Raw genomic sequence first — 16,749 nt, 5'->3', positions numbered from 1 at the left:
AATAATACTCCATGCAAAACCATAGTATAAATTTAAAAAAAAAAAACAAAAACCTTGAATTAATTAAATCAATAATTATTTTTATAATGCTACTATTAACTTTAAAGGTTGGATTTGTACTTACATTGGGATACTATAAGTAGAAATATAAAAATAATTTTTAAACTAAGTCAAATGTATGTCAGAAAAAAAATTTCAATGTGGAAATCAATTAGACAATAAATGCCGAGAGGATTAATAATATTAATTACTTGGTAACTTGATAGGAAAATCAGAAAATACATTACAATAATATGACTGTCGTAGAAATAGTAACATAATATAATATACTATTTAATGAAAAATAAAGATGTTTATCAATTATAAAATGTTAACACTTATCAAATATTTAAAAAAATAATGTTCGGTATTTCAAAGGATAAAATTCAGTAAAATCAGAAAAAAAATATCAAACATCTTATTCTTCTTCTTCAAAAAAAAAAATACAGACTATTTAAAAAAAAATTGTTTTTAATGACATTAAATAAAACACATAGCATAAGTCACAGTATATATATTATAAAAAATTAATTTATCAAATTTAACATATATCACTGAATTTCTAAACACATTAACTATGAAGGATTAATTATTATCCCAGGAATTTGAAAATCTAAAATACCTAATCTATAAACGTGAACTTCTAATAGAGAATCGATAAAACATATAGATGGCTAATAATTTATGCTAAATATTTACTGATTAAAATCTTTTTTTTATTTGTATTTTGTTGTTACATTATTATAACTGGTTTTTTTTTAAATAATAATATAAATTCATTAAAATACACAAACGCATTATGACTCAAATACATAATGTAGGATGTAGGTACGAAAGTATTTTAGTTTTTAAAGCAATTATTGCATAATAATTACTATTATTATTAGTGGACACATAATGATAATCGAACCCTTTCATCGAATATACTATGTGCGATGTTTGTTCAATAAACTTGAAAATTGGCGTTTCTCAGGAAACAACCCTAGCGACCGGTAAACAAAGTTATACATTGGAATAATTATATTGAGCCAATCTTCAAAAAATATCATTTTCATACTTATTATAATATGAATAGTAACGATAGCTATCGTAAGATAAAAAAAAAATGCTAATTTTTGAATCTGAACTAATAAAAATCAATGCAGTTACATAAATAAGCATTCCAAAAACAAATTGTTTGCGATATGATTTCAATTAAAAATTTTCATGCGGACAAACGCCACACGGCATCATCAGCATCCAGTCTTTCAATTCTTTCAGAACGCGATAATGAATATAAGCTACCGGTTGATTTTATATCTGATAAAAATCTTGAAGCCCAATTGGATAACAACTATAGGTTACAAGATTCACAAATGTGTAAATTGGACAAGACGGGGAAACAACATTTCATGTCTATACCAGACCATCGAGTAATTGACAGAAGCACATTCAAGCGATTAAGAAATAAAGCTGTGGTAGTAACCGCGGAAGATCGACGAAAAAAAGCTGAAGACTTGATGGCAGATAGAGAGAGGCTGGAAAGAGAAAGCGCTGCCAGGAAGCAAAAACTACAGAGCTATGACCTATATAGAACTAAAGGAAAACAACTTGCACAGGTTAGTACTTAAAATTCATATACATAGGTACATAAACATATAAAACACTCTTAACTCTATAGAATATGGTACTTATAAACAAAATACCTACTACAGGGTTATTCAATATGATTCATCGAGTTATAAATTTAAATACTTAGGTTTAGAGTTGTAGATCAATGATATATCCATATAAATTAACACATTAATTATAATAAAGTTATATATGATTGTGGTACTTACGTCTAAGTGTCAGATTAAGTGGTTTCCCTTTGTCATACAAGTACATGGTATTTTATAATAATCGATAATCAAAATCAACCCGGATACTATTACTCCAGTACATTCGTTGTAATTAATTCCACAAATTTTTTAGCTCTCAGCAGTTGATGGTAACAATGATACATACACAGCATCTTTAAAATATCTAGGTACAAAATTATTTGTCACATGACATTAAATATTCTAGGCACCTGCCCTAGGACACTGTGTGTTAAGTAACAGATGAATCATTTTGAATAGCTCGCATTTGTATAGGTTTTAGATACCAAACCAAATAACTGTAGTTATTTTTTTTCTGCCTGTAGGTAAACAATATTAATGTATGATTTAAGAAAACTATATTGTATAGATCAATATTCATTTTTACTATTTTAATATACCTATATTTCATTAAATTTAGTTCAATTTCAGACACAGGACACGGAATCCAAAAACAAATTATAGATACAATTTGCTACCAGAAACCTCCAATTGAAACATAGTAACATAATTGAAGATTGATGAATTTTTGTTGCTATAAAATACAAAAAACAAACACATTATATTTTTTTGTGAAACAAACAGTTCTAGGCCTACTTTTCTTTTTGGTAATAATTAATAAATAATAATAATACGTATAAGAGAAGAACATAAAAGTTGATAATAAAGTATTTCAATCTGTACGTGTATAGTAGGTATATGTCATGTGTATAAAAAAAAATAAAGAAACCTTGTGTATTTGAAAATATAATTAAAAAAAAAATAAAATATGTATCTAAAATATTTAAATAGTTTAAAAAGAAACAAACAATTTGGTATAAATTACAAGTCTCTACAGTTATTCTTTTTTGAATTGCAACAAAAAACAAAACTTATTAATTTTTCATGTTGTGTATACGTTTTAGGCTGCTTTTTGTTAATATTTCAAAAAAGTACTTAGATTTTCCAATTTATGACTTCTCAATATGATAATTTCTATTATTATTACCAAGAAAATATTACAATTTGAAAATATTTATACAATAAGTGAGTTTTTAGTACAAAATAAGTATGTTTTAGTACAAGGCATGAATAACATGAAAAAAGAATGAGTCCATTGACACCACTTCAAAAAATTAGAGAAAGAAAAAAGTAAGATTTTAAAATGATAAGCTGAGTTGGAGAGATCTCTAGCCTAGTTTCTTTTAAGTCGGCGTAAGGAATTAATAGAGTTAGAAGTATTAAAGAGATCGGATATTAAAAAATTAAGGTGATTTTGAGAGTCACTGTGGGATTTTTTAAAATAGCAAGAAGCAAGTTAATTAAATATTTGCATTCTTGGGTAGTAAATACGAATATTGTAACTACTGAAACAAAAAAATTTAATTTACCATAAATGTACTTAAATAATATTTAAAACTCACTCAAACTTTAATTCTATTATTATTTAAAATTTTAGAAAAGGTTGAAACACACCCACCGAATAACTTGTTATTTTATTAACAGAAAATTATCATTTAAAAATATATATAGAAAGAACCAGTTAACAAATCACTGTTTGATAAATGATCCTAAATACTACATTAATTCCGACTGGCAAAGGCACTTTCTAATAACGTTTCGAAACTATTACTCTACCTTTTACTCTTCCATCACTGTCAATTCTTGCTTACGTCCTTTTTCTAAAGTATTACGAACGTTATTTTACTTTGAATTCCTAATATACGTTTATTCGTCACACACTTTTTTTTCAAAAACTAAATAAAATCTATAAATACTATATTACCTGTGTCCTGTACTGTAATAATTTGTTTTAATTCAATATTAAATATCTAAATGTAATTATAATGTCATGTGTTTCAAATAAGCATAATAAATCGAATATAAAATGTTATTGTAATTTGTAATTATCGTCAATTATACGCTGTAAATTATAATTCTAATATTCCGCTGTTTACTAGAAGTATCGCTGTATCGTTTATTAAAAATAACAACTTCATTGTTAACAAAAAATTATTATTTAAAATTAATATTTTTCACAGTTGGACGATGAAGCAAATAAGAAGTCCAATTACCTACTGGCTAGAGCACAACAATTGCGACAAGACCAAGAAGATGAAATAAAGCACTGCAATTCTCTTATATTAAGTACAAAGTGCCATGCGATCAGAAACGCTCAAATCGCTGAAAAACAGCTTATTCAGTAAGTTAATTATATATCTGACTAATTACACTTATACAAAAGGATACTATTATATATTGGTTTAATATAATAACATTGATTATAAAATTATTGCAAAATGTATAAAAAAAATTGGAAATGGTAAGCTTAATTATACAACATTTTTAAACTAAAATAATTTACAAAACCTCATTTGACTACCTAAATGTTGGTGGTGCTAATACAAAATTTTGGTGTGGAAAATGTAATTAAATTATTGTTACTAAAAACCAAGTCATATTTAAAAAAAAAAAATAATAATAACCAATTATTATACATTACCAAGACCTAGAACATCTATCTAATCTTCATCTAATCCATTATTATACTATCCTCCCATCACTTAACAGGTAACAAAATATAGTTTATACAGTAATAGAAATAATAAGCCATCACTGGAAATTTTAAACTATATAAAAATAAAACAAAATCATCGTATAATCGAATAAAATTAGATAAATGGTATGTACCTAAATTATATAATATAGAAATGGTATAAAAACTAACCGTTTTCGCCGATCATAGCGTATTTTTATGACAATTTATATTCATCAGTTTTTTTTTTTTTTTTTTTTTAATGCATTTATAAAACTATAAACTTTATTCTGGGACATGTTACATCCCAAGACTTTTCTTCGAGACACTAGAACATATGTTACGAAAACGGTAGTCTACCGGCAAATCCGGGACACATGGCAACCCTAGAATAGTATACCTACCTACTACATAAAGTTAACGAATAAAGGTAAGCTTTTGTGTAACTTTTTACTGAAAATATTATGTTAGTTTTAAAAATGATATCGTCCAATAGTATTTATTTGAACACTAAATAATGATAATATTTTAATGAAAATTAATGCTCGAATTTTTCCTCCTAATTAACACACCATGCAGTAATACAAACTAATAAAATTCTACACAGTAAAAAGTAAAATTAAATTTTTTATTAGTTATCATAGTTTCAAATTTATTGTCATATTAACAAATGTATTGAAAGTAAAAAATAAATATTATCACCTGTACCTATTAGGTAAAAATAAAATTTATTTATAATTTTATACTAAAATAAACTTAGATAAAAAATATATTTTAAAAGTGTTTCTAATAAATAATAATAATGTAATTATATCAAATATATAAAATGTCTATATTACTCGTACTATAATATATTAGCATTACAATTTATATAAATTACCAACACAATATATTATTATATAGGAAAGAAATGAAAGAAGAGGAACGTAGATTGGAAGAAATGATGGAGCGGGAACGGGCGTTAGCCGCTAAAGAGCTTGAAAAGGCAGCAGAAGCCGAAAGGTTGAAAAAAAAAATTCAAGCAGTTGAAGTCGAAAAACAAATAAAAGAAAACGAGATTGCCAGGGAAATGGAATTAGCTAGGATAGCTGAAGTATGTGCTGACGTGTTATGTTTACAAATATCAGAGTTGTAAAAGAAATTTGTTTTAAAACATATGTATACCTACTACACCTACATAATAACTGTAAGCCCTGAGAATTTCAAAGAGGAGGGAATTATAAAGTAATTGTCTCCCCTAAGTCTTTATTTATGTTACCCAAACATTTATATATCGTTACCACAGCCGCATTAGATAACAAACCTTAAAATAATTTGATACACACAAAACGTATTTAATCATAATATGATGTGCTCAATAGACATTAACTATTAGGTACTAAATAGTTATTACCTATAGCGTCTATTAAGTACTATAGTTAGGTAAAAAGCAGTCATTTTATCTAAACTTTATCATTTACGAGACGCGATTGAACTAATGAGATATTTAGCATAACCAAATAACCAATACAACTGAAACCTATTTAAGTTGCAACGTAATTGTTAACCAAATGTAAATTAAGAACTATAATGCTAGGTAACTTATTGTGATAAAATAATATTTTTACTTTTGACAATTTTAAAATAAAAAAATACATTGTTATTTTGTAATTGAAAAACAATAATATAATAAAGCAAAATGTATTAGAATAATCAGAATTCGAATTGAAGGGGATAGAACTCCTCCACTATTTTTTTTTCTATTTGCGTACCACAAATATTATTTTGTAATGGAATGGGCAATGGGGGTAGAAGCGTAATCTAATCCCCATATTAATTTTTCATCAAACATGGATTTAAATTGTTTTCAATGATGCTGTAATTACAATTGGTTTGATAAATGTAATACATTTTATAATTTATAATTTTTTTTTTTGAAAGTTTTAATTATATTATAAAATTATTATAACGAAAATGAATTGTAATAGTTGAATATTTAGATGAAAATAAATTAATGTATTTATTAACATTAATTAGGTATATGTATAAAATAAAAATGTATTTAAAAAAATTTAGTAATGGTTGGGGGATATTGTGGGGGGAAAGCCCTCCACTGACCTATGTTAAATTATTTTTTATCTAGAACATAGTTTTTAAACCGTTAAATAGTGCTCATCTACTTAATTTTTTCCAAATAGAGCACTGAAAATAATTTAATATATAATAATGTATAATTCTTACATTTTGAACCTATACATATGTATAATATATTATAAAAACTATTCGTTATGAATATTATGATATTAAAATATATTAGAGTTGTTTTCTTTATAAAAAAAAAAAAGTAATTTATTTTTTTAATTTTCTTTACCCTCCTCTCCTAGAAAAACATCGCTGGATGCCTATGTTTTAATCGTTTAATAATCACTAATGTAAATTGGCGTTTATTGATTGTGTTTTTAACGAGAAAATCACTTACTCGCTGCTATTGATGCATATTTACAGGAAGCGATGATTCGAGCGGAAGCAGTGAATAAGATCCGGCACGACGAAGCTGAAAACCACAAGAAAAGAATGGAAAAACAAGCACAACTACGCAAAGAATACATGTTGCTCAACGCGCAGATAAGAGATTCGAAAAAACTAGAAGAGGAGATGAATAACATCGAAGTGCTACAGGTAACGATTATTAGTTATTACAGTGGTTAGAAACGAAAAAGTACTTAGATACCTACACTGGCTACACTCTACATATAAATATACTATTATGGTATATAATATTATATATTTAAATGTGAATCGAGTTAAATGTATATTTCGTATTTACTTTAAGTATATTTTATGTACCTTCAAGTAAAAACTATATTACAATAAGAAATGCGATCTGTAAACGTATATAAATACACCACAACGGTATATTCAACATTCCATAAAATCGGTTGAATAAATAAACATTCCATGGAAATTTGTAGCTATATAATACTATGTAAATACCTATCAACGGTACACAGCAATTTATTTTTTTTTAATATTCCCCTATATTAAAATTTTCCGAGAAATACTTTGAATTATTTATCAGTTATTGGTTTTATTTTAATTTTTAACAAATAAGCTTATTAATATAAATTAATTATGTCTTTAAAATATTTAAAAAGGAATAATATATAACAGTATTCATATATTATTTGCGGTTCACGTCTTATTTATAAAATCAAAATTTACTCATTGTTATTATGAATTTTAATTTTTTTTTATTTATATATATATGTATACTTATAAAAAGGTATGAAACTATAGGAGATTTGGATCTTAGCGCCATTGTATTTTATCTATGTGACTAACAAACATGTTCGTTTAGGCCACCTCTGATATATTAGCTTACTATTTTTTCAGACTACTTATAAAATAAAGTCTGTGACCAGTAAAATAAATTATAAAATAATTAACACTACTAAAATTTTAAATAATATATAACATAGATCCGATCGACGATCACATTATATTTATTTCAAATATAAATACGTATATGCACGTATGCAATACAAAATAATTTTTATTCCGTTAATGAAGTTGTTAACCTACAAATTATAATATCGATAAAATATCGTTTTAATAATAAAATATGATTTTATTTCAAGTTTTAATTAATTAAAACTAAATTATCGTTATTCTGTCATAGATACAAGAGTACACGCGCAAAAAAAACGAACGGGAAATAGCGTTCGAGCGAGAGCTACAAAAGCAAAAACTACTGAAGGAAAAAACTATTGCCAAGATACAGGCGAGTCAACAAGCTACATACGATTTACGTGCAACTAAAGACGAACTAAACGCGCTCAGAGTTAGAGACCAGGTAAACACAGTACTTATAACAATAACAATAAAATGTTTTAATATATTATACCTACATATTTATGTGTACACAAACGATCAAAGCATTACATTTTTTCGAAACTAAAAAAAAAATGTCAAAAAAATATATAGCCTATTATAAAAAAATTGTTTAAAAAATAATAATATAAGGCACGTACATAGTCTAGGCTAAGCATTTATATACCTAACCTAAAACTATAATAATTTAAATATTGGGACATTCCTAGTAAACTTTAAGTTTTGCGATGTATCATTTATGGGTGAGTATAAGTTCAAATTAAAGTCAGGAATAAGACGTATAAATAAAACTTTTTCATTTTTAAGGAACTTATATGGAAATTTTAAGAACGATAGGTAAGATTTTAAAGACTAGTTAGATCAATGGCTTACAAGTTTTTATAGTGGTCTCATGAGTTATACCTACCATTTTTAATTATTGCAGAATTACAAAATTAAAACTTAAAATATTTTCATATATAAGAAAAACACACTGGTTATATAGTTATGTTAGTTGAAAACCAAATGTACACCATAAAAAGAGGTATATTTTAACTGAGGAATATTATTTTGATAATTTTACGATTTGCAATATCACTGAAACAAAAAAATAAGAATAGTTCTCAGTAAAATGTTCGTTTCGTGGTGGAAACTGGGTTACTAGGATTATAAACCAAAATCTAAATATTTCATACCCGCCGTAGTCGTCGTACTGGTATTACATAACAATATTTGTAGATGTCTACAAAATAATATCTTTTTCATTTCTGCTATTATCGATAATAGTATAAAAACAATAAATACCTATAAATAAAAAACTGTTTCACCAAAATTTGTCAAATCTCGGGCGGCATGATAGATGCGTAAAAACGACAGGTGACGTAAAACATTGCGGTTACCTACTCGATACTCGGATGTTTCATATTAACCCAGTGTACATTATACTTGTTATAAATATAAATATTGATGATATAATATAATGTGTAATTATTTTCAATAGTCTCATCATGATATCAAAGTACCTACATAATACATCTTTAGACTTTAATAGACTATGTTAATACTTTACGATTGAAGGTAGAACGTGAGTGGCGCCGTAAGGAACGAGAAGAGGCCATAAAAAAAGCCGCGATAGAAGAAGAACTAAACGCAACAAGACGCAAACAGATGGAAGATCAAAGAAAAGCATACGCGTTTGAAATTCAAAGAGAAAAGGACGAAACCGAAAAAATCGCTAAACTTAATATAGAAGACATAAAAAAGAGTAAAGAAATGGAAGAAAAAAATAAAATGGTAAATAATATTATTACGTATTGGGGGGTTCCTAAATTGTGGGGCGACAATGCAAAACGTACTATTTGCATTTTACATATTTTTCAGGAGAGGTCATTTTCTACTGTGTATTAAACAATTAAGATATAAATGTTGCTAAAATGTTTAAAAATAGATAAAAATCTAATAAATACATTTATGTAGGTAAAAATATTTTAGAATTTATTTTTTTTACTTAAATATAGCATGTTATATTTTAAACAACATTTTTACAAAACGTTCTATTTCTATAAATTAAATTGTATAATGAATATAATTTAATATAATTTTAAGCTGAGAAATTGAAATACTTTGACTCAACTACCTAGGTGTTCTATTAGACTTATAAATTTCAATTAAATTTCGATAAGCTAAGAAAATATATAACATATAGGAAACTGGTATCATCATGTTATGATTTGAATCATAACTTATATTTTTTAAAGAACTGAATGTCAGAGGACCACAATTTGAATCATTGTAAGACAACTATAATATTATAATAATTAGTAATTATTATAATGTCATTAGAACAGCAATGTAGATAACTATTACTATTCCAGATATAAAATACAAAAAAATATCTTTAAATTAATAAGTTAGGAAACATAATTTGTAGAGGTGTAAACATTACCTTATTTCTAGCAGCTTTGAGAACTTTGTTGTTCATCGTATTAATATTTGACAGTTGATTCTCAACATCAACTACCTGAAGATATGAATAGTAGAAATCATAAATTAGCTATTGATTATTTTATGATATGATTGGTGGTATACAAAAGATTAAAAGTTCTGACATTATGTTATTTTTCAAGTACCTACCTACTTTAATATTATATTGTTTTACTATATAGCTGTATGTACCTACCTTGTTTTTCACCTTATTCATTATCAATTTTATTCTTTTCGACATGGTAAATGAATGTTATGTATAAAATAAAATGTAAGTATAATAGATAATTATTTGTCATGGTAAAATAATAATTGTACAAGCATTGAGCAAAAATATGTGTAATCATCAATAATTCAATTTCATTGTTGGGACTTATCACCAAGTTTTGGCGCGCATAAAAATTAATGTTTCAAAGTTATAAACGATTTTTTTTTTTTGTAATTTCGATTGGCAAATTGATAATATAGGTATTAAACAAAAATCTTTTATCATATATTGAAACAATCTTATTTAATAAAAATTAAAATCTACCATTAAAAAAGAATTTTTGGACAACGTCGTTTTTGATAATAGTACGTTTTACATCCATACATTCTCCGTCCTATACCATTTACATGGGAAATAGTACATTTTGCATCATCGATGGAAATTGTACATTTTGAAAAAATTGATGTAATTACTAATTAGTACGTTTTGACAACATTCTTTCAATTTTTATCATGGAATCTATAGCAAATAGTACGTTTAGCTTCAAACAGTAAATACTTCATTTTGACGAAATTTATATTGTGCAAATAGTACGTTTTGCTTCAATTGACTATTTTAAAATCGGTTATTGAATGAGAAATAGTACGTTTTTACCTAATCTGACGATGCCAATCGATCCGCCGCAATTTCAAACATGTTTTAATGTATAACTCCATTTTGACAAAAATACAAATAGTAGGTACGTTTTGCATTGTTGCCCCACAATTAACGATGAAATGATATCAAGAACCGAGGATCTATAATTATTTTACATTCTATTTAAAACACATATTTTGCTTAAAAACTTTCATTCATAAAATTTTAAACATAAATAAGTCAACTATGTCAACATAGTTTTGCAATAAATAACAATATAAGTGTTATATATATCCATATAGGTAATTAATAACAATTATTTTTAACTTTTATTATCACCTAAAACCATCACTAATAAACTTATACATCGAGGAAACATAAGTTTGGCCGCGTATTATATAGGTAGATAGGTACTTACATACATGAATACTAATCATTTGTCTAAACCAGTAACTCCTATAATTTTTAATGTAAGTGTACTGTATAATAGAAAATCGAAGCACATCGTAAAAACCTACTAAAACAAATCCACGACAAAGAACAAGAAAGGATACTAGAAAGAAAAAGATTCTTCCAAGAAGGAATTAAGTTGAAACAAGAAGAACTTTCTAGGCAAAAAATGTTACGGGACACAATGTACAATAAAATCGAGGAACTCAAGTAAACAATAATTATTATAACTGACAACCAACAAATGACATTCGTTTCCGCATTATTTTGAATAAATAAACAATTATAATATAATTTCAGGATGCACAACGTACCGGAAAAGTTTGTTCAAGGAATTGTGAGACAACTCAAGTTACACAAATAATAAGACTTTCGACGAGACAAATATTTCTAGAAGAACTGTTTTTACAGTAAATACAATTTCAGCATTCTAAAAATACCTATTGTACACTTATAAACCTATTACAAATTTACAACTCGTATTATGACATATTATACTACGTGTCTACGTACAATGGGCACACGCGAATCGATCGTGCAAGAGATGAATTTCGCACTCAAGATGAGATTCTCGGCGACAATCTAATGGAATTCCCGTGTACGTTTTAAATCTGGCGCAACAAATTGGTTTCGATTGAATAGCCACAGAATACGATGTTCCATAAGCTATTCCTAATATAACATTCATTATGATATACCTACGCGTATAATTGCAGTTATTTACCGTTAGAACAATTTATGGAAACTTAAAACGTTGTGTTCACTGCATAATACTTGTTTCAAACTGTTACGCTATTACTACGTGCAACGTGTATGCAGCAATTCTTTTCATGTTAAAACTAAGTGAAATCAATGTTTAAAATATTAACTTAACCTAGCATACTTTTCTTATATAAAAAAAATACTGCTTACGAGTTACGAATTTGGAATAGCTTAGATTTGTTCTACAAACCAAATTACCAAAATAAAATCATAGGTCAGTAAATACTAGGTACAATAGTAATTTTTAGTTACTTTCTATTTCACGTGGTAATAGACAACACTAAATTATAATAAAATATTCAAATACAACTGTAACAACATTCAACTAAAAAATTATTTAGCTTAATATTTTATTTTATATTTTTTTAACTAAAATTATCATTTTGAAACTATAAATCAATATTCAACATCTATTTAAAATGTATCTCTCAGTATAATATACTATTTTTAATACATAGCTTTACACACTATTTGAATTATTTTAAATTTTCAATATAATACTAAGTATACAAATATATGACTTAATAAAATGAGTTTGGTCAATAGTTATTGATGATCGACCTTTAGCAAACTCCTAAAGGATGATTATCGTACATAAATTATGACAATACAATATTATACAGAGTAACAATTCTTAACCTTTAGTAGAACACGGACTCCCTCAACAATTTTTTTTTTGTATATCTTTCATTTGAAATACATCACGTGTTGTAGTATGCAATTATTAAGGCTGACGCAGATCACAGCCCACAGATTAAGAACCGCTGTTACAGAGTATTATCAATGCCAATTATTACTATATAGTTGATATAATATGTAAACAACAAATTATTAAGTCTATATCACTAATTTAAGTTTTACCAGTTATTACAACAGCTACCTTATAGACAAGGCCACTGTTAATTTAAGGTATTAATACATTATTTAATACTATATGGGTTAATAATAGAAGTATATATATTTTTTTGTACAAAAATGTACAAAGTATTAATATTGGATTAAATTATATATTTTGTCATTTAAAGAATACTTATATCAGAAAAAGGAATTTTCAGGTTCAAAAATAATCCAAAAAAAAAAAAAAACAATTAAAAAATACATGTACCAGTATATTCATGTATTCATAAAGAAAGAAACAACCAATACATACAGTAAATTTAAAATTGCATTCTGTGTGGGTATTGATTATTCCTTAAGCCAAACATAGATGAAAGGTACAAGAAAAGAGATTTCTTATCTTGGTGTTTCTTAATGATGTTCAATACCTGTGCATCTACTAACTTTTGATCAGACTTCCTTTTTTCAGTTGGTCGGTAGGTCTAAAAAAAAAAAATAAAACATAAATAATATTGAAGTTAAATGGAATAATAATTAATCGAGCTCAACAATAATACCTTGGGTTTTTGAACAAATAAGCTTTTACTATCGTTCTTCTTAGGCTTTTTCTTCAATAAAGTACGCTTGAAGTACTTGTCATCAACCTCCTCGGGAATCTTAACACTTGAAATATCCAACTTAGTCTTGGTAGCGATTACATGACCTTGATGTACACGTCTCATTGGAATGGCATTTAAAATAAATGGTCCAGTGATCAAAAGTAAACCAGTATCAAGTGTTTTCAGCAAGACTGCACGTTTGCCCTTATGAACACCAGTCAACAAAATAACAATTGTTCCAGGAGTCAATGATGAACGGATATTGCGCTTATGGTTCTTGAATAAACCACGAGACTTATGTTTCTTTGGTCTATAAACATAAAAATATTTTTGTAGGTATTATTAAAACAATAAGAATACAAAAAAAATGACACTTAAATATACATTCAATACATTCATTTTTGGTAAAATTTACAATAAATTGAATTTAATCACATGAATACTTTATACATACAAATTAAACTTAGCATTCTTTGTCATAGATGTAATAAATTAAGATCAAAATTAATAAATATATCACTTATTTGTGTCCATTTAATATAGATTTACATATAAAAGGTGCATAAATATAAATGAATATGATTTATGAACTTTCTTTAGCACAGGAATACTTCAATGCGCATAACCTGCGACTCTGGTTCAATATTTATAATTTTAAAATTAAAAAATGTATCACTTATTTGTGTCCATTTTGTATACATTAATAATAAAAATGGTGCATAAATATAAATGAAAATTATCTATGAACTTTCTTTAGCACAGGAATACTTCAATGCGCATAACCTGCGACTCTGGTTCAATATTTAAAAATATATATAAGTCTATTTAATTAAAGTTAAATATAACAATAAGCTTAAATATAATGTATCACTTATTTGTGTCCATTTTGTACATAAATATATATAAAAGGTGCATAAATATAAATGAAAATAATTTATGAACTTTCTTTAGCACAGGAATACTTCAATGCGTATAACCTGCGACTCTGGTTCAATAACTGCTTAAATCGCTATTTAAATTTAATAGAAAAACATAGCAACTAAAATCACACAGAAGAATCAATGAAAGTATATTTATAAGCTACAGGCATATCATAGCTCAATACTGAAATTGCTTTCATGATTTTATAAGTCATAGCCAATTTTTTAAAATGAGCAACATGTTAAATGAAGCAGAGTACTTAGTAAGTATACATCTGTACTTTGTAGCCTAAAATATCAACAATTTATCATGCTTTTCTTAAATATAAAAAAGTTATGATTAATGCCAAATTTACTGAACATTAAAATTTGATAGAAATAAATGCATTAACAGAGCATAGGCGAATCATCATAACACTTGACTACGTCATTAGTTGGAAAAATTTGATTTAACATGTAAAACATTAGTAGCATTGATTGTGATTGTAACTTACAGCAGAAAAATAAAAAAAACATTCACTTAAGTATTCTTTAAATTACTACTTATTGGTATATTAAACGCTAAATTTAAAATTAACCTAAGATAATAATGTATTTATAATTACGATTTCAATGTTGGGTAGTATGCCTTGCGTTTGACAGTGTGTACTTCACGGGTTTCACCATTCTTCTCGCCCTTGATTGGTTTAACAATTATAGACTTCTTCTTTTTCTATAAAATTACAATTATGTTGAAATAACTTATAACCATAGTATAAAAAGTACTAAGCAAATAAAATATTCACTGGAGTTTCAGCCAATGGTTTTCCTTCTGCTTTAGCCTTAGCTATCAACTTAGCTTCAGTTGGTCTATGAACGAAACGCCATGTTCCACTCTTGTAAACCACTTTCCATGTAGCTGAACCACTCAACAAATTTTGCTTAGGCTTTTTCTTCAGGGTACCTGCTGCTCTAGCCTTCTTTTTGGTTTCATATTTAGCCAAGCTCTTAACTTTGCTTGGTCTTAACTTCTTTTTTGCATCAGAAGATGCAGACTTAGCTGCAACTGGTTCTTTAACTTTAACCATCTAAAAAAAAATTTAAATTAGATAAAATATTTAAAATAAATTTGGGATATAATAAATATATCAGATAATATTTATTAGTAGACATATTATTTCAATCTATGCTAACGAATCATATTCATTATTATAAAGAACAAACTTCTAACAATGATTCAAGTTGAAATATATTTTGATGATAATAATACAAAATTAAATATAAATGATTAATACCTTTCTAGGTCATACTTTTCCTAAAACTTCAACACTATAATGGTAATATTATGTAATAATTAATTAAATTATAATACCAAAATGCATTTTAAATAATACTACAACTACATTAAGCAGTACGAGACTATGAATCATTCATCGGAACCTATTTCTCATTAATAATTAAAAAATAACTTTTTCAGTTTTTACGAGACGATTATTCTTAATGGGCACAATTTTTTCAAGACTACATTTTCACTAGACAATGAAATTAGAACAGAATGAGATTAGTACAATACCGGTAAATTCCTGTTTTTTCCTTTGATGATAATAAAATTAAAATGCGAAAATCTAGAGTAACAAATATAAATGTGAGGATTCAATTACACACACATATTAAATAAATATTAACAAAATGTTAACGATAAATACAATTTTATGAAGCGACGAACCGAATTTTACACAACGGCTGTTTATAAGCCAATTTTTCGGGGGGAAATATTTTTAATATATTTTACAAAGACATTTTAATAGATACTCATTGAAATCATCGTAATTAGCCAAACTTAAGAGATTGAACAGATTAGAACGGATAAAAATGGGTACTTACTTTACTGGAAAATCGGTGGAAGTATAACACTACGTTAATAGAACACTCGTAAAAAAGAAGACAGCGTTAAGAATTGTTATTTGGTAAGTGAACAAGTCGAATTGAGGTTATCTGTTTACAGTGTTGCCAATGTCGGTGGTGACAAGTCTATTTCCCACCGGGCACCGACTAACTCTCATGTGTAAAAAACTATTAATATTTTATATTATATAAACGCGTTAGACAATACAATACTGCCCTTGTCATTAAA

The 16,749-nt window shown here is 26.5% G+C and overlaps 2 protein-coding genes across 2 annotated transcripts; one reads left to right on the top strand and one right to left on the bottom strand.

Annotated features, from left to right (window-relative positions):
* Positions 1–1,145: 1,145 nt before the first annotated feature.
* Positions 1,146–12,600, top strand: LOC112597062 (cilia- and flagella-associated protein 45-like). The gene is made up of 8 exons (XM_025342975.1): positions 1,146–1,637; positions 3,899–4,059; positions 5,296–5,485; positions 6,877–7,050; positions 8,051–8,224; positions 9,319–9,534; positions 11,559–11,728; positions 11,819–12,600. The coding sequence occupies exons 1-8, from the start codon at positions 1,224–1,226 to the stop codon at positions 11,880–11,882; spliced, it is 1,563 nt and encodes a 520-aa protein (XP_025198760.1). The 5' UTR covers positions 1,146–1,223; the 3' UTR covers positions 11,883–12,600.
* A 768-nt stretch (positions 12,601–13,368) lies between these two features.
* On the bottom strand, positions 13,369–16,610 carry LOC112597061 (60S ribosomal protein L6). The gene is made up of 5 exons (XM_025342974.1): positions 16,500–16,610; positions 15,422–15,703; positions 15,242–15,348; positions 13,675–14,026; positions 13,369–13,599 (listed from the first exon to the last, which is right to left on the bottom strand). The coding sequence occupies exons 2-5, from the start codon at positions 15,701–15,703 to the stop codon at positions 13,438–13,440; spliced, it is 903 nt and encodes a 300-aa protein (XP_025198759.1). The 5' UTR covers positions 16,500–16,610; the 3' UTR covers positions 13,369–13,437.
* Positions 16,611–16,749: the final 139 nt, after the last annotated feature.

This window comes from Melanaphis sacchari, unplaced genomic scaffold (genome assembly GCF_002803265.2).
Source record: "Melanaphis sacchari strain LSU unplaced genomic scaffold, SCAv2.0 Contig36_pilon_pilon, whole genome shotgun sequence".
Taxonomy (NCBI): domain Eukaryota; kingdom Metazoa; phylum Arthropoda; class Insecta; order Hemiptera; family Aphididae; genus Melanaphis; species Melanaphis sacchari.
The sequence above is the reverse complement of the archived record's forward strand: the minus strand, read 5'-3'. Positions and strand labels throughout refer to the sequence as shown.